This window comes from Hyperoodon ampullatus (genome assembly GCF_949752795.1).
Source record: "Hyperoodon ampullatus genome assembly, chromosome: 2".
Taxonomy (NCBI): domain Eukaryota; kingdom Metazoa; phylum Chordata; class Mammalia; order Artiodactyla; family Ziphiidae; genus Hyperoodon; species Hyperoodon ampullatus.
The window spans coordinates 30,883,700-30,909,836 of record NC_136915.1 but is presented as its reverse complement, the minus strand read 5'-3'; the positions used below and the strand labels follow the sequence as shown (position 1 = coordinate 30,909,836).

General features: G+C 53.4%; 1 protein-coding gene across 1 annotated transcript in view; it reads left to right on the top strand.

Annotated features, from left to right (window-relative positions):
* Window positions 1-9,746: 9,746 nt before the first annotated feature.
* The window catches only part of GRIK3 (glutamate ionotropic receptor kainate type subunit 3), a gene marked incomplete at both ends in the record, with an annotated part of 234,217 nt that continues 217,826 nt past the window's right edge, over window positions 9,747-26,137 (top strand). Inside the window, one exon of the mRNA XM_079696534.1 lies at window positions 9,747-9,861. Coding sequence (XP_079552660.1) covers window positions 9,747-9,861 — 115 coding nt within the window. The remainder of the gene's footprint in view (window positions 9,862-26,137) is intronic.

The following is a 26,137-nucleotide window of genomic DNA, read 5'->3' as shown; positions in this document are numbered from 1 at the left end:
TGGACAACCCTAGTTTGTCCCTTTGTCCCCGCTGTGGATTCTCAAGTTCTCACGTGTCCCCTCAGATTCTCCACGTATTCCTTTTGTCCTTTTCTGTCACCCCACGCTCCCTACCTGCCTCTCCTCGTCACTACCTGTGCCCCTTGACCTCCACCGTTTATCCCCACGGACTCCACCTGTGACCCTGCAGCCCTCCCATGTCACCTCAGCCCTTCTTGTCTCCCCATGACAGTGGGTCTCCAGTAATGATGGTTGCAAAAGAACAAGCAAATGGATGAAGGATACAGCTGTGCAGATATTTGCAACTAGCTTGAAGTGTGATTGGTGTAAAGTGCTTTCCCTTGAATTATCTGGAAAACTGTTTCTATTTTTTGCTCAATGGTATGTGTGCAGATGCAGGCCCGGCCCTCAACTCCCCACCATGGGCTGTGGAATTCTTGACCATACCCCTACCCTTCCTACCCTTCCTTCACACGAGCAAGAATCAGCAAGATGATAATCTTCTAGCTAAGGTCTCCTGACCCCCTGGGGGCACATCCTACACATTTGTTCTCTCAGGGGCACCCAGGAGAGTTGTGTAAACAGCCACCCAGGGCCCCATCCTAGCTGCTGTCATGCTCCTCTCTTCCCCAGGCACTAAGGCCACCATCCAAGGCCCCAGTCCCCTGACCTGATGTGTAGGGAACCTCCTGCACTTGGCAGGGAGAGCCAGAGGGCCGTGTCAGAGTCCCCCGTATCCCTAAAGAACAGGAATCAGAATTTTGTTCTCTGTCCCCATCCCCTGGTTCTCATCTGTCCTCAAGCCATTCAGAGCTTTGGGCTTCTCTAAGTGTCTCTGACATCCTGGTGCTTGGAAGGGACGTACACACATGCTTGAAAGCAAAGGGACTCAGCCAGCTGAGTCAATAGAATGAAATGAAGCCAAATCAGAGAAATGAGGCTGTGGCCACTGGCACGTGTCCTGTTTATTCAACCCAACGCAACCCAGGTGGAAGAGGGGAGCCTGGGATTAACTGATTGGCAGAACCTGCTTCTCCAACGCTCTGTCTTCCTGCTGCCTCAGAGATAACACAGAGCTGTGTCTGGCTCCTGCAGCCTGGCCTCCTCCATCCCCAGTCCAGGGCTCCCACCCAAGCCTCCTTTCCCTGCTGCCGTCCGAAGCTGCCTTCCCTCTGCCCTCTGGGAGACACAACAGCATTCGCAGCTAGGAAACCAGGCCCCTGAGCCTCGGGACCTCCCTGAGGTTTCTGAAGTCTTCCTGCTCTGGATGGGGTGGGAAGGGCCTGTTCTCTTTCTAAATGGAATCTCCTGAATTAAGTCTCAGGCTAGAGGCTGGGAAGGGCCTCTTCTCTTTCTAAATGAATCTCCTGAATTAAGTCTCAGGCTAGAGGCTGGGAAGTGCCCTTGGGGGTGAGAAGATCCTGGACTGAGATGCAGAGAGGGGTCAGGCACATCACCAAGGACAGGACCAGGAGGAAGCCCAAGTGGGTAGGGGTGGGGGCTCAATGGGGAGGAGGAAGCCTGGAGAATTTTCCAAACCTGATAGCAGGTTTGGGGTCCAAGCCCTAGGCTTCCCTTCCCCCCCTGGCAGCCAGCCTGCCCACTGCATGAACAAAGAGACACCCCCCCACACACACACACTCAGCAACTCCACAGCTTCTGTGGGTGCAGTCCTCATCATGTGGGTGTGTGCGGGAGGGGAGTGGAGGGATGGCTTGACATGCATCATTCCTCTGATCTCCTCCCTACTGCATTCACACACATCCAGTGAACCCTGGAGGGCCTGGAGTGAGGAGTATGCACGTGTACTGCAGGCTTGCAGGAAAGAGATTTTTTTTTCCCCAGGGTTGATTCAGGAGCACGACCCGTCCATGAAGCAGAGAGAGCTAATCACTAAGTACAACACGCCCTGACCATGTGCTGGGCACAATTTTAAGCACATTACATGTATTAACTCAGTTAATCCTTACAACAACCCTGCAGGGAAGATACTATTATTATCCCCATGTAATAGATAGGAAACAGAGGCACAGAAAATTAGGTAAGAGACAGGGTAGATGTGAAGCCAGCTGCCTGGCTCCAGAGTTCCCACTTTCATTAGCCCTACGTGGATGCTCTTAGCTCTGTGTGTGTGTGTGTGTGTGTGTGTGTGTGTGTGTGTGTGTAGTAGCACAGGCATCTTCCTGTACTCGAGTGTTCGTGTGTAAAGCACCAGGGACAGGTGTGCTCTCACGCACGCCTGCCCAACCCCGTTCAATGAAATCTTGAGGAATCTGCCACTTCTCCTTCCCCCAGAGGAATCTGTAGCTTTCCTCGTTCCAGGCTGCCTCTGACCAGCTCCCTGAGGCTGGTGCTCACCCTCTCTGTGCCCTCACTGCTGTGGACGAGGCACCAGAAGGAAGAGCAGCAAGAAAGCAAAGCACATTTGAGCGACTGGGTGTGGGATGAGCTGGATTTCTAGCACCTGCTGCAGCTGGAATTCTGGCCACCCCCAGCCCCGTTCTGGGCACAAACACCAGTACTTCCTTCCACGTTTGACAGTTGCTGGAGGAAAATCTCTTCCTAGATCCAGGCAGGATAGGGGCTATGTCACTGGGGATCCACTGTGTCATGAGGTGGGGGCTGAGACTGTCCCACTCAGAGCCCAGGTCTGACGTCATGGTGAGTCAGGGACCCAGTGCCCGTGCCCCTCTGGCCCTGGGGCAGGGAGGCAGCATCTCTTCCCAACAGCCTGCTGTCCCCATCTCCCCCCGGGTCCTCCACCTGAGTGTAGAGGGCACGTGGTCCTCTCCACTCCCAGCCTGGCTGCCTGCCGCCTCGCCTGTCTTGCGGGCAGAGAAGCGCCATACCTGCGTGCCAGAGAGGCACAGGTGTGCCCGTGCCGCTCACACAGCGTACCACCTGCTGGAATCTTGGCGGAGGGCGGACTTGGGATGGTATCCACGGGAGAGACAGTCTGTGGCATAATTAAGAGTGAGCAAAACACAAAACAAAACAATGTTTTCTTTCCTTTCTCTTTTCTACCACTTGCCCTAATTATTTCCCCACTTTAAAATTCTACATCAGGTCACTGAAACGTAAAAAAAAAAAAAAAAAAAAAAATTCTACATCAACTTTAATTACGCTGGCCTTAGGCAGGGAAGTCTGGCAAACTTGCAGAAGTTCTCTTGTTTATTTTCTTACCGCTCAGTGACTGGATTTTCGCATTTCACTCTGTCTCTCGCTCTCTGAGGAGGGATGATGGCAGCTTCCTGCCCGCGGGGGGACAGGTGCACACAGAACTGCTCGCCACAGCCTCCAAAGGGGTACTTCTCCAGAAAGATCTACCGTTGCCCAACTTATGCTCTACTTTTGTTCCACCTCCCCCTCTAACCTAAGGTCAGGGTGTGGGAGCAGGGTGTCAAGCAGCTGAGAGAGGACTGGACTTGGAGTCAGAAACTTGAGTCAGAAGCTCAGTTTTGCTGCCTATTTGTTGGGCACGGGTCATTCGTTCATTTATTCATTCACTTGTTCATTCATCTGCTTTCTCTCACTTATTCATTCATGCATTCAGTCTCCCATCATTCAATTGCTCATCTACCCCCCCCACCCCATCACTCTGAGCCAAGTACACCCCTGCTGCTGCCCCACCCCCAACCCCAGCAAGTTCTCTGTGGGCAAGTTATTTGGTTCCTCTAAGCCCATTTCTTCATCTTTTGGTTGTTCCAAGGACAAAGAGATCATGTGACTGGAAGCCAGTGTGGCTTCTGGCTCGGTGTGGTAGCATCATGGGGCACCTCTAATATGACATCCATCATTAGACCCTGGCTCTGGGGCTTTCTGGGCCTTGGTCTTTGCTAGCAAGTCAAATGCCCAGACCATCTCCAGGGTCAGGTAGGTCAGCTGAATCCTGAAGGTTGCTGAATTTCATGATAAAGCGGATGATATGAGAGCTGGGTGCTCTGAAGGGGCCATGAAGACTGGATGGCTGACTGGGGAGCTCAGTGCAGTGCTGGGGTGCCCTGGGTTGTGCTGTGAGGTTGGATGGAATCTGATGCTCAGGCTGAAGGCTGAGGACAAGAGAAGCAGGCAGTGTCTGTCCAGTCTGTGGGGGGGAGGCAGCACATGAATGGCAGAGTTAATGTGTGAGTGAGTGAGTGGATGAACGTGTGAGTCTTTGAGTGAGTGGGTGATTGAGCAAAGGGCTGAGTACATGACTGGGTGAGAGACCGACTGAGTGACTGATGGAAGGGTAGATGACTAAGTAAATGAATGAATGAATAAGTGAGTGGGCAAGTGTGAGTGAATGAATGAGTGAGGGATGAATGAGCAAATGAGTGAGGGAATAGGTGAGCAAATAATTGAGCAAAAGATTGACTAGATGGATGAATGAGTGAAAGAGTTATTAGGTGGTTGAATGAATTAGGAAGGACCGAATGAGTGGATGAGAGGATGAATGGGTAAGGGACTGAGTGAATGAATCAATAAAGAGTGAATGACTGAGTGCATGACCCTATGAACAAATGAATGAATTAGTGTGGCTGCAGGTATGTCTAGTGAATGACTGAGGGATCCCATGAATAAATTAATCAGGAAATGACTGAATGACTCCAATGAGGGAGCAAGTGACTCTCACCCCCACCCTTGGTACCGGGGCCCACGGACCCGGGGAAGTGATGGTTTCACGGGCAGTTCTCCCCTCCTCCCCTCCCCCTGCAGCAGCAGAACCCCCTCGGCTTCTGAACCACTGGAGACTGTTTATGTAGAGATACAAACAGGATTGCCTTAGCATTTACTTCTCCACCGGAACTGCACCCAAACTATTGAAATGCAGATGTCAGGAAAATAACAGATCTCTGGTGGCTTGTCTACCTGTCCCCCTCACTGCTGAGAAATAACTCGCAGCAGCGGGTTAAGCTGACAATAAACACAGTAATTGACTTCAGTGGGAATGAACTTGCTTGACTGTTGACAAAAATTTAAGGTGATGCAACCCTCACAGGGCTTGCTCAGGTGGCAGCCGGCCGCTGCTGGGCTTCTTCCTTCTTGGGACAGGGAGGAGGGAGGCCCCAGGATGATGAAAGGGTTCCCATCCCTGGGTGAAGAGGCAGGTCCCAGTGTCCTGAGAAGGGCCAAGGCTTAGCTCTTGCGGTTGGCATGGATGAACTTTGCTGAGGAGAGGATGTTAAGCAAAGAGTGGGTATGAGGAAGGCCTCTCCCGCCCCCCCCACCCCACCTCCTGCTCAGGCAGGTGACAAAGATCAGGCGAGGGCTGGCAGCTTCTTGTCCCGGCTGCCCTCCAGGGTGAGATGGGGGCGAGGTAGTTTCTCCCCCCATTCTCACCAGGGCCCTCTGAGGGCGCACCGGCACCGGGCTGCTGCGTAGCTGCCACCTAGGGGAGTGGCGAGAGCCCCGGCTTCAGTGTCCAGCCCCCGCCAGCAGCCTGCCCGCCGGGCAGTCTGAAGGGAGATGAAGGTAGGCAGGCTTCAGCAGAGGGCACTCAAGTCCTAGGAATCTGCACTCAGCAACCATATGCCTGTGTTCGGTGGTTTCCTGGGGAAGCGGAGATCATGAATCTCGGTAACTCGAGCCCAGGGCCTCATCACTCACGGTGATTGTGAGGGGATTGAGAGATGGAGTGGATTAGTCTAAACAAAACACACACACAGGGGACTTTTCCAAATGAGCCGGCTTGCCATCGCTGGGGGCCCCCTCCCACCCGGCAGAAGCAGGGGAGGAGCTTCGGGAGGGGCTGGGAGGGGGCCAGCAGCCTAGGGTTTCTTCCTCTCCCATCCCCACCTATGAGCCGGTGGGAGACACGAACCTCGCTGGCAGCGACTTGGGCCAGCTCAGCCATTTTTGGGGGGGATGTTAATGAAATGCGGGAGAACTTGTCCATACAGACAGTGGCCCCTTTTATTTTGGAATGAAAAGCTTCATTAGTCTGAATGAGGTTGGGAGGCCTCATAAATCCGGCTCTGACTGCCTCGAGGGGGAGTGAGGAGAGGAGGCCTGGCTGGTGGGTAGACTTGTTTACCAACAACTCGAGAAGCCGGGATTGGCGGCTCCCGATCCTCGGAGATGCAGCTTGAGATCGTGCCAGCCCTGGTGCCTGCTGGTGGCAAGGCAGCCCGGAGAGGTGCACGACGGCGGGGAGGGAGGTCTGTGGGTTCCTCCTCGTGAGCTGGGGACAGCGGAGTTCCCTAGTTTGTTTGTTCTAGTAAAGGACACAAATCCTATTCCACCCTTAGCGTTTCTACAAGCAGCCAGAAGCCCCAGTGGGTCTCCAGCAGAGGTGATGAGGATCTTCTGCTAGAGCCTGTCCCCTGCTTAGCCCAGGTGGGATAGGACAAGGGTCAGGCCTGCAAGCTTAGGATGCAGAGAGGCCCGCACGGGGACCCTAGCTCCCCACTCACAGAGCCTGGCAGTGATATAATCAGAGGGAGGAGGGAAGGAGTGAGGAGGAAGGAGGAAGGAAGGAAGGGAGGGAGGGAGAGGGAGGGGGAGGAGAAGGGTCACCCACTAGCTGTGTGACTTTGGACCTCTCAACCTCTCTGAGGCTCAGAGTCTTCAACTGTAAAATGCAAAAATCACCCAGATCCTATCACAGAGGGCTGTGAGATGGTTAGCTGAAGGGATGCATATAAGGTGTGCTGAGTGATACATCATCTGGAACACAGAAAACATGTAGTAAGTACTAGTGGTCATTATTATCATTGCTAATGTTTTTGTCGTAATGCCTCCCAGCCTCCCCTGACTGGGAGGGAGCAGGCTGCTGTCAGCTTGGGGAGACCTCTGTGTTACAGAATGACTTGCAGCTAGGTCCAGAATAAGGCCCTGTCCTCGGCTGGGGGAAGCCGGCTTCCCTTTGACCCCACGGTTCCAGCTGGGCGGCCAGGCCTGCCAACCGAGCCCCACTGCCTCTGCAGCTGGAGGCTTTTCCCAACGCAGCCAACGTGGCAGTAGAGGAAAGCCTCCCTCCGCAGCGCTGGCTAACTCCCACCCACCGTGGGATGCAGCAGGAGCAAGGGCCCACCGATGCTGTTTCCCTGGGGGTGCTGAGGGGGCTACGGTGACAGGGCCACACTCTCACGCCCTGGGACCCTCAGATTGCTCCTCTGCCTTCCTCCATTCACTTCTCCGGCGCCACTCTCTTTCTTGGCGTTTTTGGAGGCTGCTGACCCTCCTCTTCTTGCTCCCCTCCCTTCATCCCTCTCTCCCACTGGCCTTTCCCAGGTTCTGGTCTGGGGTGCAGATCTGCCCATTGCCTGGAGTCACACCTCTACCCCTCTGCTTTTCAGTTTCCCCGTCAGGCCACTTGTTCCCTGCACCCTGCCCCTCTCAGGGCAAGAGGCTGCCTGCAGGATAACCAATACAGACCTCGCATCCAGGCTCTCCCCCCTACCCAGCCCCTAACCATCCTTGGGCATTGCTGGTGATGCCTTTTTAGCCTTGCGTCCTTTGCCTTGAGTTCAGATCCTGCCAATTCCCTTTCCATTTCCCTATCAGGGCACCAGAATTTTCTTCCTTAGTGAACAGCCTGGACTTTTTGGTTCCTTGGAGCAACTAAACCAGCTGTGGAAGCTGATAAGTGATGGGGATGGGGCGTCTACTCTTGAACGAAGAGGCTCCTTTAGCTTTATCCTGGGGGGGGGGGCGGCGCTTCTGCTCCCTCCTCCTGCACTTCCTCCTTGCCGGTGCCCACTGGGGCCCGTTACTCTCTATCAAGAGGTAGCAGCTGCTGCTTCTCTGGCTCTGGTCTGCATGTCCTTCCCTCTGGTCCCCTGGGCAACATTTTTCAGTGGCTGCTTGGGAAACCAACCACTCCTGCTTGAGAATGAGGAAGGCCCAAAGTCTGGCAAAAGAAGTGGTAACCTCCATTTGCTGGCGGATCTTTGGGGGTGTCCTCAAGAGCAGCACATCTCTTTCTCTTTTTGAGAGGAGATCCTTGGCAATCTCCCCTCTTGCTCCTTCCACAGCCACAGTCACCTCCATTTCAGGTGGGAGGGAGTCCCTCCGCAATCGGCAGGATTGGCCATGCTGCGATATTCACATCCCCACACAATGCCATAGTCTCCTATGCCTGGACAGGGCGGGAAAGAAAAGACCGGGAAATGAACAGGCCACATAGAGGCCGACTCATGGTCTATTTGTAAGAAAATTAAAGATTTGCCTTTCAGATGTTTGGGGCCATGCTTTTACCAGACAGCTGGCAAATGGGAGAGATTGGAATGATGGAACAGATCAAATTATTTAAATGAGAAAAATAAATTCACACACAGCCTAGCCGCTGCCCGGTGACAGATCCGTTTATTTATCTACTGTATCGGCACCACTTTGTCTCTGTCAAAAAGGTCATTAAACTCGTCTAACTGCGTATTTCGCTGCCTCCTGTTCCAGACTCGCTCCACAGCCCTTCCCTTCCCTCGACACCCAGCGCCACTTGAAAAAAAAATTTATTATTGCTAATAAACAAGTTTTTTTTAACCCTTTCTATTTTGCTCCCCCACGGGTCCTGCTCCACCCCACGGAAAATTACAGTTTCTCTTTATTCTTTCTCAGGAGAAATGGGGGAGGGGGCCAGCCACTCCTGCAGAGTTGAAGAAGAGGGACGGGAAGTACCAGCGTGCATCTCAGCCGCCCCTTTGCTAAGGATTTAGCCATCTTCCTGCCAAGCCCCTGTAGTTGTGGGGCATGGTCCAGTCCTGCTTTCCACAGCAGAGGGTCTGGCCTGGGCTCTCCAACCCCTACCAGCTCCTGCAGCTCCCCTAGCCCAGCGTGGACAATCCGCTTTGAATTCCGTCTCCCCTGAGTCCCAGCCCCAACTCTAACTCTGCTTCCACGAGGGATGGGGTTAGGGAGGGAAACCGGTTCCTGGGTCAGTCTCCGGCCGCCGCCGTCCAGCCAGCGACGGCTGCGTGAGCGCTGGAAGGCGAGACTCCGCAGACGGCAGGCTCCAGGTCCCTCCGCTCCCTGCGGGCGCGTCTCTTCCAGCTGGTCCGGCCGCTAGGCTGCCGCCGTCTCCCAGCTCGCGGTACCAGCTCTCGTGCTCCACGCCCGGCTCCCAGGCTCCGTGCCCTCGCAGTCGAAGGGACTGGGGGCGGCAGGGCGGATGCGGACGTCTGGGAAGCGAGGAGAGTCCTCGTTCTCCGGCCGTTTCCCCAAACCGGGTCCCGGGTCCCCTTCCCCGCCCAGGTGTGAGCTCGCGGGTGTACGCCTCGGCGGGTGTGAGTGTGAAGTGTGTGTGCGCGGGGGAGTGTGCGGAGGGAGCGCGGGCGGCGGGCGGCGCGGGAGGCGGGAGGCAGGGCGCGGGGGAGGGGGCTGGGAGGGAGAGTGTGCGCGCGTGCAACTCCACTCCGGGGCTTTGTGCGAGCCCGGGCGATAGCATCCGCGGCGGCTGGAGGAGGAGCGGCCGGAGACGCGTGCAGCCCGCCCGCCAGCGCCCGGCAGCCGGGGCAGGTGGGAGCCCGCGCGCGAGCCGAGCCGACGCAAGCCGCAGCCGAGTCCGAAAGGAACCCGAGTGGAGTCCAGGAGCCTCGCTCGCGGGCGGCCCGTGGGCGGCAGCCGGGCTGGGCGGGCGCCGGCGGGGCGGCCCCCCAGTAAGATGTGCGCGGCGCCGCGGGGCGCCCCCCACTCGCAGCGGCGCTCAGGAGCCGGGCTGCTGGGCCAGGCGGCGCCTCGGGGGCTGCTGCGCGCCCGCGCCTAGAGCTGCCGCCCCAGGGAGCCCGCCACGGCCGCGCCCCGGGCACGCTCGGCGGCGCCCAACGATGACCGCTCCCTGGCGGCGCCTCCGGAGTCTGGTTTGGGAATACTGGGCCGGGCTCCTCGTGTGCGCCTTCTGGATCCCGGACTCGCGCGGGATGCCCCACGTCATCCGGATCGGTAAGGGCTCCCCGGAGCCGGGGGTCTCCGTGCGCCCGGGCGGGGGCGGGAACGGGGGGCCACTGTACGCGATCCCAAGAGATTTCCCACCCTCTCTCCACGCTGCCGGGGCCGGGTGACCACCAGGAGCTCGTCCCGGTGAGGACAAAGTTCCAAAGCCGGGGTCATGGGCCTTACTTATTGGAGAGGAGGCAGACGGGGTGCGGCGGGCGAGGGGCCCTTGGCGCGCTCCTGGGAGGCCAGAGCTGGCGGAGTGTAGCGAAGCGTTCCGGTCCCAGCCCGAGTCGCGGGCGCATTTCCCGGCCACTGCCAGCAGGACCGGCCGCAGACCGAGTTCTGGGACCCGGCTTCTCCGCGAAGCGGGAACCCTGGGGAAGGCGCCAACTTCTCTTCCTTCCTCGTTCCCCGAGGGCCCCTCTCCCCCACCTGGGGCAGGGCTCGAGCGGCCGCGGCGGGGACGCAGGATACGGCTTCGCATGACAAGGGCGGCCGGTCTCCTCTCCCGGTGGCTGCCCTCGGCCTCGGTGGCCCCCGTTCAGCCCCGTGGCGCGGGGCAAGGGAGGGGCGGCCCCCGCCGGTCGCTCCAGCCATCCGTCGCGGTCGAGGCCTCTCCTTCGCCTGGGGCAGCGCAGGCAGGGGGAAGGGAACGACGGAGCCCGCCCAGCGCAGCCAGGGAAGGCGACAAGAGGGATGCGAGTGGATTTTAAAGTTAGCCGAAATCCCTCCGCAGCTGGCGGCGGCCGGCGGGGCTGCGTGCGGCGTTCTGGGACTCTGGCGTCCCCGCGTCTCTTCTCGCCAGAGGCTCTTAACTCGGGGCTTTAACTTTGTTGAGGCATCCTGTAGGCAGCGCTCCGGGCTGTGCGGGATGCCTCCGAGTGTCCCAGGCCCGAGACCGCCAGGGCTGGGCCCGGCCTGGCCACGCGGGAGCCTCCGCCACGCAGGCCCTGCGCCCGCCACCAGGCCGGAGACCTGGGCCGCCTGGGTTCGCGAGGCGCCACCACCAGCATCTGGAGCAAGGAGGCCAGAGCTCTGCTGGGCCAGGGCCACCTTCCTCCCCTGTGGCTCTAATCTAGGCACGGACTCTGCGCTGCCAGCGCCGTGAGGGGGTGTAGGGAACCACTGTCGAGCTCGGTTTCCCTCCTTTAGGTTTTCCTAGGAGGCAGTCAGAAATCTGTCTCTCTCCTGGATTCCAGATCCTCTTGAACTGGACATCTGGACGAGGGTAGAGCACAGTCCTCAGCTCTGCCCACGCTGGGGTCTTTCCGTTTATGCCCAGGACCCTGGCAGGCAGACATTGGAGGCAGAGGAATCCAGGCACCCGACTCTGGGGACAGCCCTCGTGACCAGGCTTAACCCCTTGCAGCCCAGTCTGCTCCTGGCAAGACAAAAATATCTCTTCTATCCCTGCACCTTTGCCTGCCCCAGCGCCCAGTTTGGTCACCATTCCAGGAGCAGGCAGCCCCCTAGTAGTGGACCAGTTCTTCCTTTATTCCCTGCTTCTTTCCCTGTTTTTTTGTGGGCCTGCATGGTAGGGTGCCCTTGGGAGAAAAGAGGGGGACCCAAAAGGTGCTATGCACCCAGCCCATGCATTGCAGTTCCCTCTTCCGTGGTCCTTCCTCCACAGGGGTGGGATGGGCATGCTCCTAGCCCAGCGTCAGGGGTGGCAGTCTTTGGGGGGCCCAGGAAGAGAAGGAGCAGGTGCGGGAAGCCCCGGAAGGCTGAGCTGAGGAGTGGCAGGATGATGTATCCTCACCCGCTCCTTCTTACTGTGAAATTGACTTGCACTGGGGGACTCCTCACTGCCCTGAGGGGAAGCCCGAAGCCTGCCCGCCCTTTCTTGGGTTCACCGTGTAATATGCAATTAAGGATGGCAAAGCCCTCCTCTCTTCTAATCTTCTTCGTATTAAGCCCCAGGATTAATTAGCGTGTTGGTCCAAGCCATTTATATCCAAGAGCCCTGCCCCAGTTGATTCCCAGCCCGAGGACTGGGGTGTTGGGCCGATGCCGAACGTGACTGCCGGAGCTGTGCCAGCTTGGATGGAGGATGGGAAGGCTCTGAGGCCCCTGGGCTTCTCTGGAGCTTCCTGGGGAGCTGAACTTCTGTCCTTCTGAGCAAAGGCTGGAGTCTCAGCTGGAGCCAGGGGCTACAGCGGACCTGGCACAGAGAGAGACACACACACACAGAGAATCTCATGCTGAAACCCAAACACAGCATCTTGGCTGGGCCTGATGCCATCTCCCTTTTTCTCTCTCTCCCCACCCCTGGGTTCTCAGCGCTCTGGCTAGGGCCACAGGAATTGAGGCCTTGGAAATTGGGCTCCGGCGTGTGCTGGGTGCTTCTGGTTCCCAAGACTGGTGCCTGAGCTGGCTGCGCTGACAGCCGAATCCTTGCCTAGCAGGCAGGCGTCGCCTAGCACCAGCCTGGGAGAGGGGTTTCCTGCAGGTGTGCAAGGGGCTCTCTGGGCTGGGGAGCAGCGTACCCACTCCCTCTCTTTGTGCCTTTTTTTGGGGGCTGAAATTTCCTCTTAGACAAGGAGATGGATAGCTCAGCAGTGTGACAGAGTGTTCAAACAATCCGTCTTGAATAGATGAATTGCATTGCTCTGTCTTTTTGTAATTGTGTCTATCAGAGGGAGAGGTCAAGGCATTGATTGCTTGGATGGTTTGCAAGTAACAAAGGAGAGTAAGGAAGAGAGCGAGGGAGAGAGAGTAATTGGATTGTAGTCTGCAGGAAAAAAATGATCATTGATTATTTTATATGAATATGTGGAAGATGTATTCTGCGTGTGGTTATCAAGTGTTGCTTATTGAAGGTTTTCAAGGCATATTGTTCAACATTTTATTATTATTATTATAATCGTTATTATTGTTCAGATGGATCCTAGCCTTAACTCACAGAAAGCAGCTTAATGCGTGGGTCCTCTCAGTGCTTCAGTGGCCTCATGTGGGGACCTGGATTTCCTGGTTATGTGACCTAGAAGCTGAAGTGGAGGGGCCCTGGGCTGGGAGCCAGGAGGCCTGGGTTTTCTCCTCTGCCTTCCACCAATTTCCTGAGCCATCTTGGTCAAATTACACTCTCCCACCAACCTGGAGCCTCAGTTTTCCCATCTGTAAACTACTGAGTTGGCCGTGATGGCTGGGGATATTCTGTGGTTTCAAAGTTCCCTTTAGTGCAGGCTGGTGGGGACTGTCAGTGCCATAGTAGGTTTCACGGCTAGATCATCCGTCGTGTTACATACATACTGTAGGATAGAGGGCCAGCCTGGAATTTGAAAAGGGAAACAGACAGTGGGGCGGTAGCTGGGGAGCTCGAGTGGACGATGGTGATCTCTAGCCAGCCAGGTGGGGAGGTTCAGAGCCAAACGACTGCAGAGACATAAAGCAGGTGTGTGTGGAGGGGTGGAAGGTGGGAGGGAAAGGCTGGCTCAGCACCGGCCCCTCGGAGCATCTACAGACAGAGCAAAAGAGTTTCGAGGCTCTGAGCCTGAGCTGGGGGCAGGGGTGGTGGAGAGGGGTGGCGCGGGGTAGCGGGTACTGCAGTCTGTTCCAGGGGCGTGAGGTCCCCTCGCCCAGAGTTCCCAAGTCAGCCCTGTCTGCATCTCCTGCGATCAGTTCATCCAAATGGTCCTGAACGTTCGTCTCCTGAGTTTGGGAGCTGCTATGCGTAAAACAATGAGAAATTTCTCACAGTGACTGGTGATGCGCTGAAACATCCCGCCGTGTTGAGCAGACAGGCGCTGAATGAAGATCAATAGGGTTTCCCCCCCTGGAAGCAAATAGCTCCAGACAAGACCTGGGAGTGGCCCGAGGGGCCTTAGAAAGCATTAACTTCAGGAATTTCTGCCTCCACTTTCTAGCCCAGCTGCTCCTGTCAGCCCGGGCTTCCCTCCTTCTCGAGCTGGAGTTTCATTTCTTCTTGATGCCTGCCTTGCATCTGTGCTAAACAGTCTTTTGACGTCAGGATGATCTGGGGTTTTTAGAGGTGGTTGATGCGGGGTGAGCCAGCACAGTGTCCCGACCAGGCCCTTCCAAGGTCACTCGCATCCCCCTGCTGCCGGCATGACAGTTGACTTCAGAAGTCCAGCCCACTGTGCTCTTTCAAAAGGGCTCTGAGGAGCAGCTCTTCATCCCACCCTTCAAAACGCAAGGCTGCTTGGCTGCCTTTAGGATCCTTCGTGGGGCCTGTGAGCCTCCCTGTCAGTGCCATTGTAGGTTTCACAGCTAGATGAGTCCCCACGTTCCCACAGGCCCCGTGTCCCTGCCCCAGGAAACAGCCACCTCCGTGGGGAGGGGGGAGGCACCGATGCCCTATGGGTACAAGAACAACCCCATCCTCGGGGGTGGGGGCGTTCAAGGTCACATGCAGAGGAGGCTCAGGGCTGCTCTTTTAGGGGAAGACCTGGTTGTGCTCCACCACTGGGACTGTTTCTGATCTGCTGAGGCCAGGCTTCGTCCAGGCTGTCACAGTCAGCTGCCCCAGCCTCTGCCTCCTGCTGCTTCCGCCTGCACCCTGCCTTGCTTGCTCAGGACCCTCCAGAGGGAACCAAGAGAGCTGATGTTCCCTCTCGGCTGGGCAGCAGCAGAGAGGAGCCCTGGGCTCCCTAGGCCCTGCCTGGCAGCAGAGGGGACTGAAACTCCAGGAGCAGGGCCCTTCCTCTGGGGCCTGCCCCCAGCAGGCCCTGGCTTGTCCTCCCGAGGTGCTTTGGATGGACAGGTGGGCCAGGGGCGGGCCTGGTGCAGACAGGCCTTGGACTTGTTGGCTGGAATAGCTCTTCTCGCAGGTGCTGATTCCCCAGCAGCAGCGCCAGGGGGCAGTGTGCCTGTGCTGAGGTGGCCGTGCGTCTCTTGCCTGGGACCCCACCTGGGTCTGGAGCGAAATCAAAATAGGAAAACAACACACAACCGCAATGCAATGGCCCTGGTTTATTGAGCACTTACTAGCTGCCAGGAACTATGCTTTTCAAACAGTGACTGGTAATGTGACTAGTAAGTGCTCGAGACATGTAGCTGTCGCATTTTTTTCCCCTCACCATCTGGTTTAGCTTTCACAAACACCCTGCAGACGTTATCCTCATTTTGCCGATGAGGAAACTAAGCTTGGTGAGGTCACTTGCCCAGGATCACGTGGCCAGTGAGTGGTGGATGTGGGATAAGAATTCCCACCAGCCTGACCCCAGATCCTGTGCTTTTAACTGTCTGTGTAGTCGGAAGATGGGAAGCACTGATTTTCATAGGCGCTGAGTGCAACGCCCCCTCCCCCCATGGTTCTGGGTGCTGAGTGTGGCCTGAGAGGCCTGGGCTGTATGGGCTTTGCAACATTTAACCCTACCAGTGCCGGTTTTCAGCGTCAGACTGTCCTTGCTGATGGACCAAGTGGTAGTTATGCTTCCTGTAGAGGAAAGGTATGGATGGTCTTTCCCGCCCTCCCCGCATGTGCAATGCACAACCGTACATTGACTACATCCCACCTTGTCCGGGCGTCTGGACTCTGCCTGACACTTTAATCTGAGCCCCAAATAGAGGTTGGACTCTCCCTTGGTTGTGTTCAGTCCACCCACAGGAATCCCTCTACTCTAGAAACTCCAGCCTACATGTCACCCTGGCAGCCACCAGGCTGTCCTCAAAGACATCATCAGAGCATTGAGGAAACCCCAGGGCCCTGTGTCTGTGTCTCCCTCCATCCTCTTCAGCTAGTGGCCTGGCCAGAGAAGGTGGTTAGCAAATTAGTTCTTGTCCTCTCTTCCTTCCCAATCCCATCTCCCCTCCAACATCCTTTCCAGGCTAATAGGTTTTATGGTCATTTTATTTTTAAGCAAGAGTCACATTCCAGCCTTCTAAATAGAGCCTGCATTGCTGTGAACTGAGACTGGTGGACAATAGGAGGGTAAAGTCCTCTGACACTGGGCCCAGGAATATGTGTTGCTGTCCCACAGACACTGTGGGTTGGATGTGGGGACCTGGGTGCAAGAGCTGCCCAGTCCCCCCTTCCCCATGCCACGTCTGCAAGAGCAGAGGAAAACCCACGCCTACCCTTCTCCTACACCTTGTTCCTTCTTCCAGGGGACATAGGGAGACTGGGTTGTGGTGGCTGCAGGGACTGACCTGTTCTCGAAGTGGGGAAACTGCACTGCTCAGAGTGCCCACAGAAGTGACAGATTCGGAACAGGCACGATTGGAGGGGTCATGTTATTTTCCAGGGCCTCAGTTTCCCCATCTGTAAAATGGGGATGAGACTTCCTGCCTCACGGAGTCAAATAGATGGGATGTCATTTCAAAAAAGCTTAGATGCTGTTCAAATGTCAGCATTTCTTCTTGTTTTTGTTGGAGGAGAGGAGTCTGACACCAGCACAGGGTGGGACTGGGGTGAGGTGAGGGAGGCGACAGGGGAGCAGGATTTAAGGAGGCTGTCAAGTGGTGACCCTGCTCTTGCATGACTGAACGTGACATTGAGCACCTCCTTAAATTCTGTGCCCCAGGTGCCTCACTGGCCTGTACCTATTAGCACCTGTGTTTGTTCTGAAGTCCCTGTTTTCTTCTGCTTCTCTTTGTGCTCCAGACACCAAATCCTAATTGAGTGTGATTGAGAGAGGGGAGAAGACTGGATTGAGGGCCAGGGCACTAGGTTTGAGGACAACAGGTCATTCTGATTTTGCTTTTGTTTCCCTTCAGCCACATTTTATACCTGCTGGGCCCCTGAGCACTCGGCCCCCACCTTACCTTGATTTATTTCCTTCAGAATTACCAGCAGGGTCCACACTATCTCAGCGCCAGCCAGGCTCTCCCCTCCCCACAAAGCTCGGGTTCCCACGTTCCTCTTCTTGCTTCCTTTGACCTTTGTACTTTGTTCACTAACGCTCACTGGCCTTGGCTGTAGCTATGCTTGTGGGTATGTGCAGGGCTTTCTCTAGTAAAGAAGTTTTTGGAGTCAAAAAATATATTTCATTGATTCTAAGATTGACTCTTTGCCCCACATTTTCACATCTCTGAAATCAGTCTGTGTCTGACATGTCAAGTCCAAGTTTACTTGCAGGATTTTTTTCTTTCTTGGCACCTTAAACATGATGGTATGTCTCGGGTTTGATGAAATGTGGTGGATCTGAGTTTGAGTGGGAGTCTAACGTGCTAGCTGTGTGACCTTGGGCAAGTCACTTCACCTCTGAGACTCCATTTCCTCATCCACATATGGTTGAACCTTATAGGGTCTTCACAGGGTTGTTGTGAGGACTAAAGGAGATAAAGTATATAAAGCTCTTTGCACAGTGCCTGATAATAAATGTTAGGAGAAAAAGGATTCCCCAACAGTGGAGGCTGTGTCTCCGCCATCAGGCTCTGAGCTCTCAGGCTCTCTGCTTCTTATATACCCTCTGCCTTGTGCCAGCCTTGTGATCAGTACCCCATGGAGCTCAGTACATGGTATTTGCCCATTTCTGACATACCCATATGCCCAGCAGTGGAATGGATGTCTCCGGCAGCCTGTGACAGTTACCTGCCACAGTTACCTGCTCCCTGCTAGGGAGCAAGAGGGGTGCTCTTCTGAGGAGGCTTCTATATGTCCAGAAGCTCCCAGACTCCTCCTGGCCTGTTATTTATCACACACCTGAAGCCCGCGGGGTGTTGGTCCTTCCCTACATTTGCAGTGTTTTAACTGAAATGTGTTTTGCATGTATGCAGAGCTGGGAAGACCCTGGTTATGGGATGCTCTTGAGGGATTGGTCCAGGGAGTCCTGCTCAGTCCTCTTGGATGTGGAGTCCAAGCTTGCTTCCGGAGCAAGCCAGTGCAGAGAGGGTCTGCAGCTGGAGGCTGGGCCCCAGGGGATAGACACTGCTGGCTCTGCTGGGAGACACCAGGTAATGAGGCCACAAAAGCGGGGGAGGAGAGAGTCCCCATGGTGATCTTAACAGATCGGAGATAATGAGATGGAGTGATATCTGGGGGGGAGTGGCAGCTTCCACTTCAAATCCTTTGGTGCTATGCTGAATGGTGGTTAAGGAAGGCAGAGGGAAAAAGAGGAGGGAGATGGAGCTAAGATTCCAGTTTGTGTGAAGAGGGTTCCAATCCATAAGATACAATTAAGTCTTGTGCTATTAAAGGGACTGATGCAGACAGGCTGCGATGGAAGGGGGTTTGTAGAGTTCTCAGAACCACTGCAGGGATGAGCTCTTTAAATATAGGAATGAGAGAGACTTCTGCAAAGCCTTCCTGCATCTGCTTTGCAGAACTGAAATATGCTATTCCAAAAAGCCTGCCCAATTGGGCGGAAAAGCAGGAGCAGGGAGCCAAAGCCTTCCCAGGGCTCCAGGCATCACATTTCCTGTCTGTGGTGAAGAATCACAGAATCCACGCTGAAAAGAACCCCAGGGGTCAGTCTAGGCCTCTGCTTCTCCAACATTAACATGCATCAGAATCACCTGGAGCGCTCAGTAAAATACAGACTGCTGGGTCCCACCCCCAGAGCTTCTGATTCAGTGGGTCTGGGTGAGGCCTGAGAATTTTCATTTTAATAGGTTCCCAGATAATGCTGATGCTGCTCATCTGAGGACTACACTTTATTTATTTATTTTTATTTTTGCGGTACGCGGGCCTCTCACTGTTGTGGCCTTGCACAGGCTCCAGACGCGCAGGCTCAGCGGCCATGGCTCACGGGCCCAGCCGCTCCGCGGCATGTGGGATCTTCCTGGACCGGGGCACGAACCCGTGTCCCCTGCATGGGCAGGTGGACTCTCAACCACTGCGCCAGCAGGGAAGCCCAGGACTACACTTTAAGTAGCACTGTTCTAAGTCACGGGAGGACCTCCCCCGTCCCCCATAGGCGGATATCTCTGATTGAATACCACCCGTAACAGGAAACTCACCACTTTTCAACCATGCTTTGTTCTTTATTGCAAATATACGGGCCCACTCCAATCTTTGTTGCAAAATTTCCCCTAAAATTGGTTTTCCTGCAGTTCTGGGGAAGGCAATATGACTTGGACGTTGAGAGTATAGGTTCTGAAATCCATCTGTCTTGAGTTTGAGCTCTCATTCCTTCCTTCCAGGCTGTGTCACTTTGGGTAAGTCACCTAACTTCTCTGAGCCTAGATTTCCTCACCTATAAAATGGAGATAGTCATAGATTTGACTTCATGGGATCATTGTGAGAATGAACATGATTGGCCCAAAGGAAATTCTGAATACATTTTAGCAGTCTAACTTGTGGATAAGCTCACAGGTTCTGGAATCCAACAGCCTGAGTTTGAGGGCTGCCTCCATCATTTCCCACCTGTGGGATCTTGGACAAATTATTTAATCTCTAATAATAATAATAATAATAATAATACCTGCCTTACGGGGTTTTTATAAGGATTAAATGAGTTAATGCACATAATATGTTTAGACTACAGCCATGGTAAGCACTCAATAAATGTTGTCCATTGCTCTTACTATTATGCTTACCCCGCCCCCTGATTCTGGTTTGGATTTGCACCCTGTCCCACAGTGCAACCCTACAGAAATGTAAAGACATTTCTCCGGACTAAAGATAACCAGTTCTTTCAGCATGGTGTCCAGAGCTAACCACAGTCCTGCTTATGTATTAAAAACAGGAAACTCATCCTCTCCTCACATCTCAGCATTGGTGTCTACTTCTACACCCCCAGATTATTTCAGGCTTTTCTGCAGCTGTTTCACTCTGTTGATTTATACTGGGCTGGTGGTCTCATGAGATCACAAGGTCTTTTACACAGGCACCGCTGCCGATCTATCACTTCTCTCATCCTCTCTTTGGCAGTTGATCTTTTGAGCCTGAAGGCAGGACCTGTCATTTATCCCTGGTAAATCCTATCGTTGAACCTTCAGGCAGTTATTCTTGCTCTTTGTTTCTGGACCACCAAAGCCTGTTCCCATCTATCCATCCTTGGGAGGTGGGCATGGATTTCACCCTCTTCTTCCTCCTTGGCCTGCTCCAGGGGTTTGTGATAGAGAAGTAAGTGGTTATTGGCCTGCAGTGTGGTTGAGGTTGGGAACCACGGATGTGGACAGTGGAGTTTTGTGGCTTCCTTTCTGTTGTCTGGCATGCTTCGTGCCATCTGAGCCTGGGATGAGCATGCCTTCCCTCACTTCAGCCATCCCGGCCATCAACACATTAGGCAGGAAATGACCAATGTCAGAGTCTGTTGGCTTTATTCAGTGGTCTTAGATCCACTACCCTACACTTGAACCAGCTTTGAAATCCCACTGGGTTCCTCGTGCTTTCAGGCCCTTTAGGACCTGCCGTGGTCGGCATCTCCAGACCCATGCACTGTCCCTCCTTGCCTCACACACACTCTCTGCTCCTCTATACCAAACATCCAAGTCCCCAGAAAGCACTGTGCCTTCCCTCACACTTGGCCTCTGTTCTTGCTGTTCTTTCTGGCTGACTTCTAGTTATCCTTCAGGTCTCAGCAAACATGTGTTGTCCTCCAGGAAGCCTTTCTTGACTCCCACCTCCTTCTGTGGGTCACCACAGCACCCTGAACTTCCTTTGTCATAGCACTTACTGAATTGTAATTCTTGGTTACCTTAGAGCGAAGCTCTCTTAGAGAATCTTAGAGACAAGCGTGGACCACAGCTGGCTTATTCACCACTTTCCCAATGCATCTAGCATTGTGTGTGGCACACAGTAGGCGATTAATAACTATCTGTTAAATCAATGAGTGCCTTGATACATACAGTCATTTGCATATAAGTCCACCCAACAACCTTCTCATTCAGCTCAACACTTTTTCCATATTGTCAACAAGGAATTCATGAAAGACATTGTTAGATTCTTCTGTAAAGTCAGTGTCCTAATGCTGTCACGGTGGTGTTCTCCTCCATCAGTTCAGCACCTTCTATGCCAAGACCTCTCCCGTGAGGTCTGCTGGGCAGAGCTGGAGTGTTTAGGGGAGTGGGCCTTTCTTTCTCAGGCCTAGAACTCGTCTTTACATCCATTGTCTGGTTCATATCATGACGATTCTCTTCTCGAGAGAGGCACAAGCTGTCGACTTCAAGAAGAGGCAAAAGAAAAGACCGTGATCCTCCTGTCTTTTCTGACCTCTTCCCTCTCTCCTTCCCATTTGCCCCTCAGTATCTCTGCTGCTCCCTCTGGGAACTGAACCACGGAAGAGAACTTCTGCGGTTCCATCCTCAACAGACGGATCACTCAGTTAGCTTCCAGGCAGAGCTGCAGCTGTGCCACTTGTGCTACCACCAGCCACAGGTCAGGCTTCTCCTTTTCCTGTTTATGCCACATCACTGGATCCTGCTAGGATGTGTAGACAACAGGTTTACATGACAGGTTTGTGTCAAGTGATGTGTTGACAGTTAACCTGGAGAGTCAGGCTGTATAGACAGTCAGCCTGGGCCATTTAACCTGGGGAGCATAAACGCCATCCACAGTGGGTTTAGAGAGTGTGAACGTGTGCATGTGTGTGTGTTTGTGTACTTGTAAGAGACGACCAATGGAAGGGTTGCTTCTCAGGCACAAGCCTCCCAAAGTGGGGCTCAACAGCCATTCTTCATCCCAAGCCTGATGAGTGACTACAGTGACTTTACTTTGGATCAGTGGGGAAACTGAGGGCTTAAGTGATGGTCCCAATTCCCGGCTGACTGGGCTGACCTGTCTACAGAATTTGTGTAGCTGAAAGTGAGGGTGGGACAGGTTTGCAGGGGAGCACCGAGCTTCCCCTCTTGAACGTGACAGGACTGGGCTCTCCCCTGAGACTAGGACCTCCCCTTTCTTGCTTCTCTCCCCAAGGAAACAGGTGACACATTATGAGCAGAAAGAGCCTGTTGCCTACATGGCCATTTTTCCAGCCCAGTTTAATAGAGGTGAGAGCCGTCTATTTTACTTGTCTCATAACATTGAATCAGTAAATAAAATACGGGTGAACTCTCAGGTTTAGTTATGGCTGGTCCATGGGGACTGAGGGCTGGGGGAGAGTTGAGCAGAGAGATTGAATCCCTGGCTTCTTACAAGAGAAGCTGAGCCTTGTCTCTTCCTCTGGATCCAGAAAATCTTCCTGTGCTGGAGAAGGCCAGGCAGACTCATCCTGTTTGACAGTCTCTGAGTCCGTGGAAGAACCAGAACACAATCACAGGTTGGGAGACTGAGGAATGAAAAGGGGAAGTAACTTGTGCCACATCCCTTGGTGAGCCATGGAAAAATCAAATGAAAACATGGGTCCCAGGGCTTCCCTGGTGGTGCAGTGGTTGAGAGTCCGCCTGCCGATGCAGGGGACACGGGTTCGTGCCCCGGTCTGGGAAGATCCCACAAGCCGCGGAGCGGCTGAGCCCGTGAGCCATGGCCGCTGAGCCTGCGCGTCCGGAGCCTGTGCTCCGCAACGGGAGAGGCCACAACAGTGAGAGGCCCGCGTACAGCAACAACAACAACAACAAAAAAAAACATGGGTCCCTGACCCAACCCCAGTCTATTAAGAAAATCGCATCCACTTTCCTATTACACACACACAAATCTGCACACATTTGAAGCTTTAAATTTGCAGTCTTAAGAGACTAGATTTTTCAGTGTGGCAAAACAGACCTACAAAACCTCTATTTCACATTGAGAAAGAGATACAAATCACATTCATATGTGTTTATAAAAGCTGGTAGATAATGATAACACCCTGTGTAGTCCTGGGAGTGGTGGGGAAATTAAGGTCCACCCCAACCTCTGCTTTCAGCACCACGGAGGGCAGCCAGGCCCTGGGGTGGTGAGTGGGCACCACCTGCATGCTGATTCTTACAGTGGAGGCGATGTGGTTATTGTGAGGTCTTGCTAAACAGGCATTCTTTTTCCAAATGCTATTCCTCTAGGACTTTGCTGTTCGTAAACCAGACTGAGGTGTTGAACAGGTACACAGTAGGCTAGTAAGAACTGTTATTTGTGGTCGTTCAAATCGAGTAGCTCACAGTAAAAGAAAATGGAGTGAATGGATAGAATTTTCTCCTTTTTTGTTTCCTCCCACATAATTGTTCTTAAACCTTTGGTGCCTTGTATGGCTTGTCTGCTAGGGAGCAGTAGCAGACGACAAAATGAGTGAACATTCCGTTGTCAAATATCACACCTGATACCAAGCATCTTTGCTCAGCTTGTCACCATCATCTTTCACATTGCATTTGGTAAGTAGGCTTATGTTATGTATTTTTATCCTGCTAAATGTGATTTCTTAAAAGTATTTTGTGTGTTATTATTTCCTGAATCGTGGAGCCGTGCATACCTATAATAGAGCCATATTTTATGCTAGTAAATAAAATTACTCCTCGTTCAGGTAAATGTGTCACAGCTTTGTGGCATTCCCCAAAGAACCCCAGCAGAAGCAGGTGCTCCACCACCTGGATGTGTCTGAGAAGCCTTGTGATCGGGCTGCGTGTTGACAAAGGTCTCTCCCAGCCAGGAAAGTCACGCCATGAGCGACCTCAGCATACCTCAGAGAAAGGGGGAGTTTTGTCCATCACTGGGGTACTGAGAGTGGCTGAAACACCTGGACTCGAAGCCAAGGGCATAGGAGGCTGAGAGCGTTAGAAAGATAGAGTCTGATGAATTGGCATTGGCCTCTGAACAAGGAGGGAGGCTTAGGTAAATGGACTCCCAGGTTTTAGGAGGCAAGATGGCACCTTGAAGTCATACTGCAGATAGAAAGATCTGGATTGGGCAGGAAAGACGTGGGCTATGGTATGTACAGAGTAAGGCTACTCCGGGGACCCTGGATTGAGACAGCTTAGTGAGAGGGGATTGGGGTTTTTGCTGCTCCTGCTTGGATTCTTAGAATCAGAAAAATCTGCTTTGGAAATGTGGCTATTTTTATGCTGCTTGTAATTTAGTGTTTATTTCCTGTCTTTTTCACATGCTCTTTGGGCTGACTCATTGATTCACCAAACACTTCTGGATCGCCCACTCTGTGTACTGCAGAGTACACAGGGCAGGGGATTGCAGGAGTCTGGGGGGTTGGCTCAGCATCTCTGGACCTGGTGGCATCTGAATGGCCTCATGATAGGTCCAAATAGGTGACCTTAAGTGATAGCCATGGTTCCTTGAACAGTTAGGTTCATATAGTTCAGGCTAGAGCCCTGCACTTAGATCTTCCTTGTTCTCCTGTTCTGGGGAGGAGTACTGAGGCTCAGAGAAGAAAAGAGACAAGGTAAAAATCACACAGTAGAGCCAGCTGGGAAGCCACATCTCTTCCCTTTTACCCTTCAGTCCTGCCCTTGCTCCTAAATCATTTCATCATTAATATTGTTCTGAGAGTTTTTTCACCCCTGAGCTGTCAAACCCCATCCTCAAGCCCCACCCAAGGTTCATTTTGGCCAGTTCTCGGTCTCTTGGTAGAAGTGACTTAACTTTCCTAGATAGCGTGGGTACATGTGTCAGTAGGAAGGAAAAGGTTAACAGGGGTTAGTATCCAATTTTTCATGTTTCCAAAGGATACGATTCTGTCTCCTTGGTGAGAAAGTTCTTCTTTCTGGCCAATTCAGAGTCTTCCTGCTGCTGTGTAAAGCCATCTCATCCACGAGGTGACATTGGCCATTCATGGGGTTTGGGAGGAAACGTCTACAGAGTAAGGTAATTGGGAGCTAGTAGCTTCAGGGGCTTTTTTTCCTGGGGCTGTAGCAAAGAAGCTCTCAGACAATTAAGCCGAAATGGCTGCACTTTCACTCACATGGGTTTGGACAGATTTATAATATTTTCTTTTTTAAAAAATTGGGATTTTTTTTTTCATGGAGACAATGATTTATGGAATAATCAATTTCTTTATCTACCTAGTCCATGGGCGTGATCTATCAGTGTAGGCATCAATTTCTCCCAGAGGCTGGGGGGGAGTGGACAGCCTTTGAGCCTGAGTCACCCAGCAGAAGGCAGCTTTTTCCGGGAGCTAATGTGATCCCAGATCTGGATCTGAGGCCTGTAGTAAGGAAGGGGTGGAGCTCCTGCAGCCTCACTCTTTGAGCAAAGATGCTAATTCAGGGGCTTCCCTGGTGGCGCAGTGGTTCAGAGTCCTCCTGCCGATGCAGGGGACACGGGTTCATGCCCCGCTCTGGGAAGATCCCACATGCCGCGGAGCGGCTGGGCCCGTGGGCCATGGCCGCTGAGCCTGCGCGTCCGGAGCCTGTGCTCCACAGCGGGAGAGGCCACAACAAAGATGCTAATTCTTTCTCCTCATCAGTCTTAGCCCCACCCAAAGAGGAGTAAGGTGTAGTATATGCTACATACAGGTATGGAGACTGAGTGCCAGAGAGGATGCTCAAAGACCAGAGGTTGGAGACGTGAAGTCAGGAGGGGTTATCTCTCAATCTTTGAGGACTGCAGCATAGAAGAGGGGGCAAACCTAATCCTATAGGTCCCAGGAGAGAATTGATGCCAGTTGGGTTATGGTCCAAGAAGGCAGAATTTGGTTCAACACCAGCTGTCTTGTAGTCAGTGATCTTTGAAGATTAAGTGAGATACCTTGGGCGTAGTGAATTTCTTGCTATGGGAGATGTTCAAGAACAGATTGGCCTTGGATGTTTCAGAGGGGCTCTGAATTCCTTTCACTATATGAAATTCTAGGTATCCTCAACTGTGCAGTTAGAGATGCTATAACAATTCGGGCTTTCTGGGTTCCCTAAAAGACCAGGACTGTGCCTGCTCTGGGTTACATAAACTCCATTAAGGCTGAGCTCAGCATGGTGGTTGCAAAGAATATTCTTAAAGTCAGACCCTTCTCTGCATGTCTTCTACAGCAGTTCATCCCTTGGCAGTACCCTTGGGTCATAAAGGAACCTGGTGGCTGCAGCCAGCTCCAGGGAGGGCCCATCAACATATATGAGCAGTATAATGCCAAATACACTGGCATGCCCGATGTCACTTAATTTGCACGTCTCTCTGACGTAGGGATGGTGACCATCTTTTGCAGATGTAGAAACTGATGTCTGAGGGAGATGGATGGTCCGAAGTCACACAGTTGGTCAGGGTAGAGTTTTGTCCTCTGGTTCACACGTGCAGTTGGTCATTCTCACACGTGCAGTGAGCCTTTTCTCGGCACATGCTGTATTCCAGTCCTCTGTGAGCTGCCAGGACTGCAGGGTGAGCAAGACATACGTAATCCTGGCCTCATGGAGCCTGCAATCTAGTGAAAGACAGACATCAGAGAGTCATTACGAAGGTATCACTTCACACCAGTTAGAATGGGCATCATTAGAAAATCTACAGACTACAGATGCTGGTGAGGGTGTGGAGAAAAGGGAACCCTCTTGCACTGTTGGTGGGAATGTAAATTGATACAGCCACTGTGGAAAACAG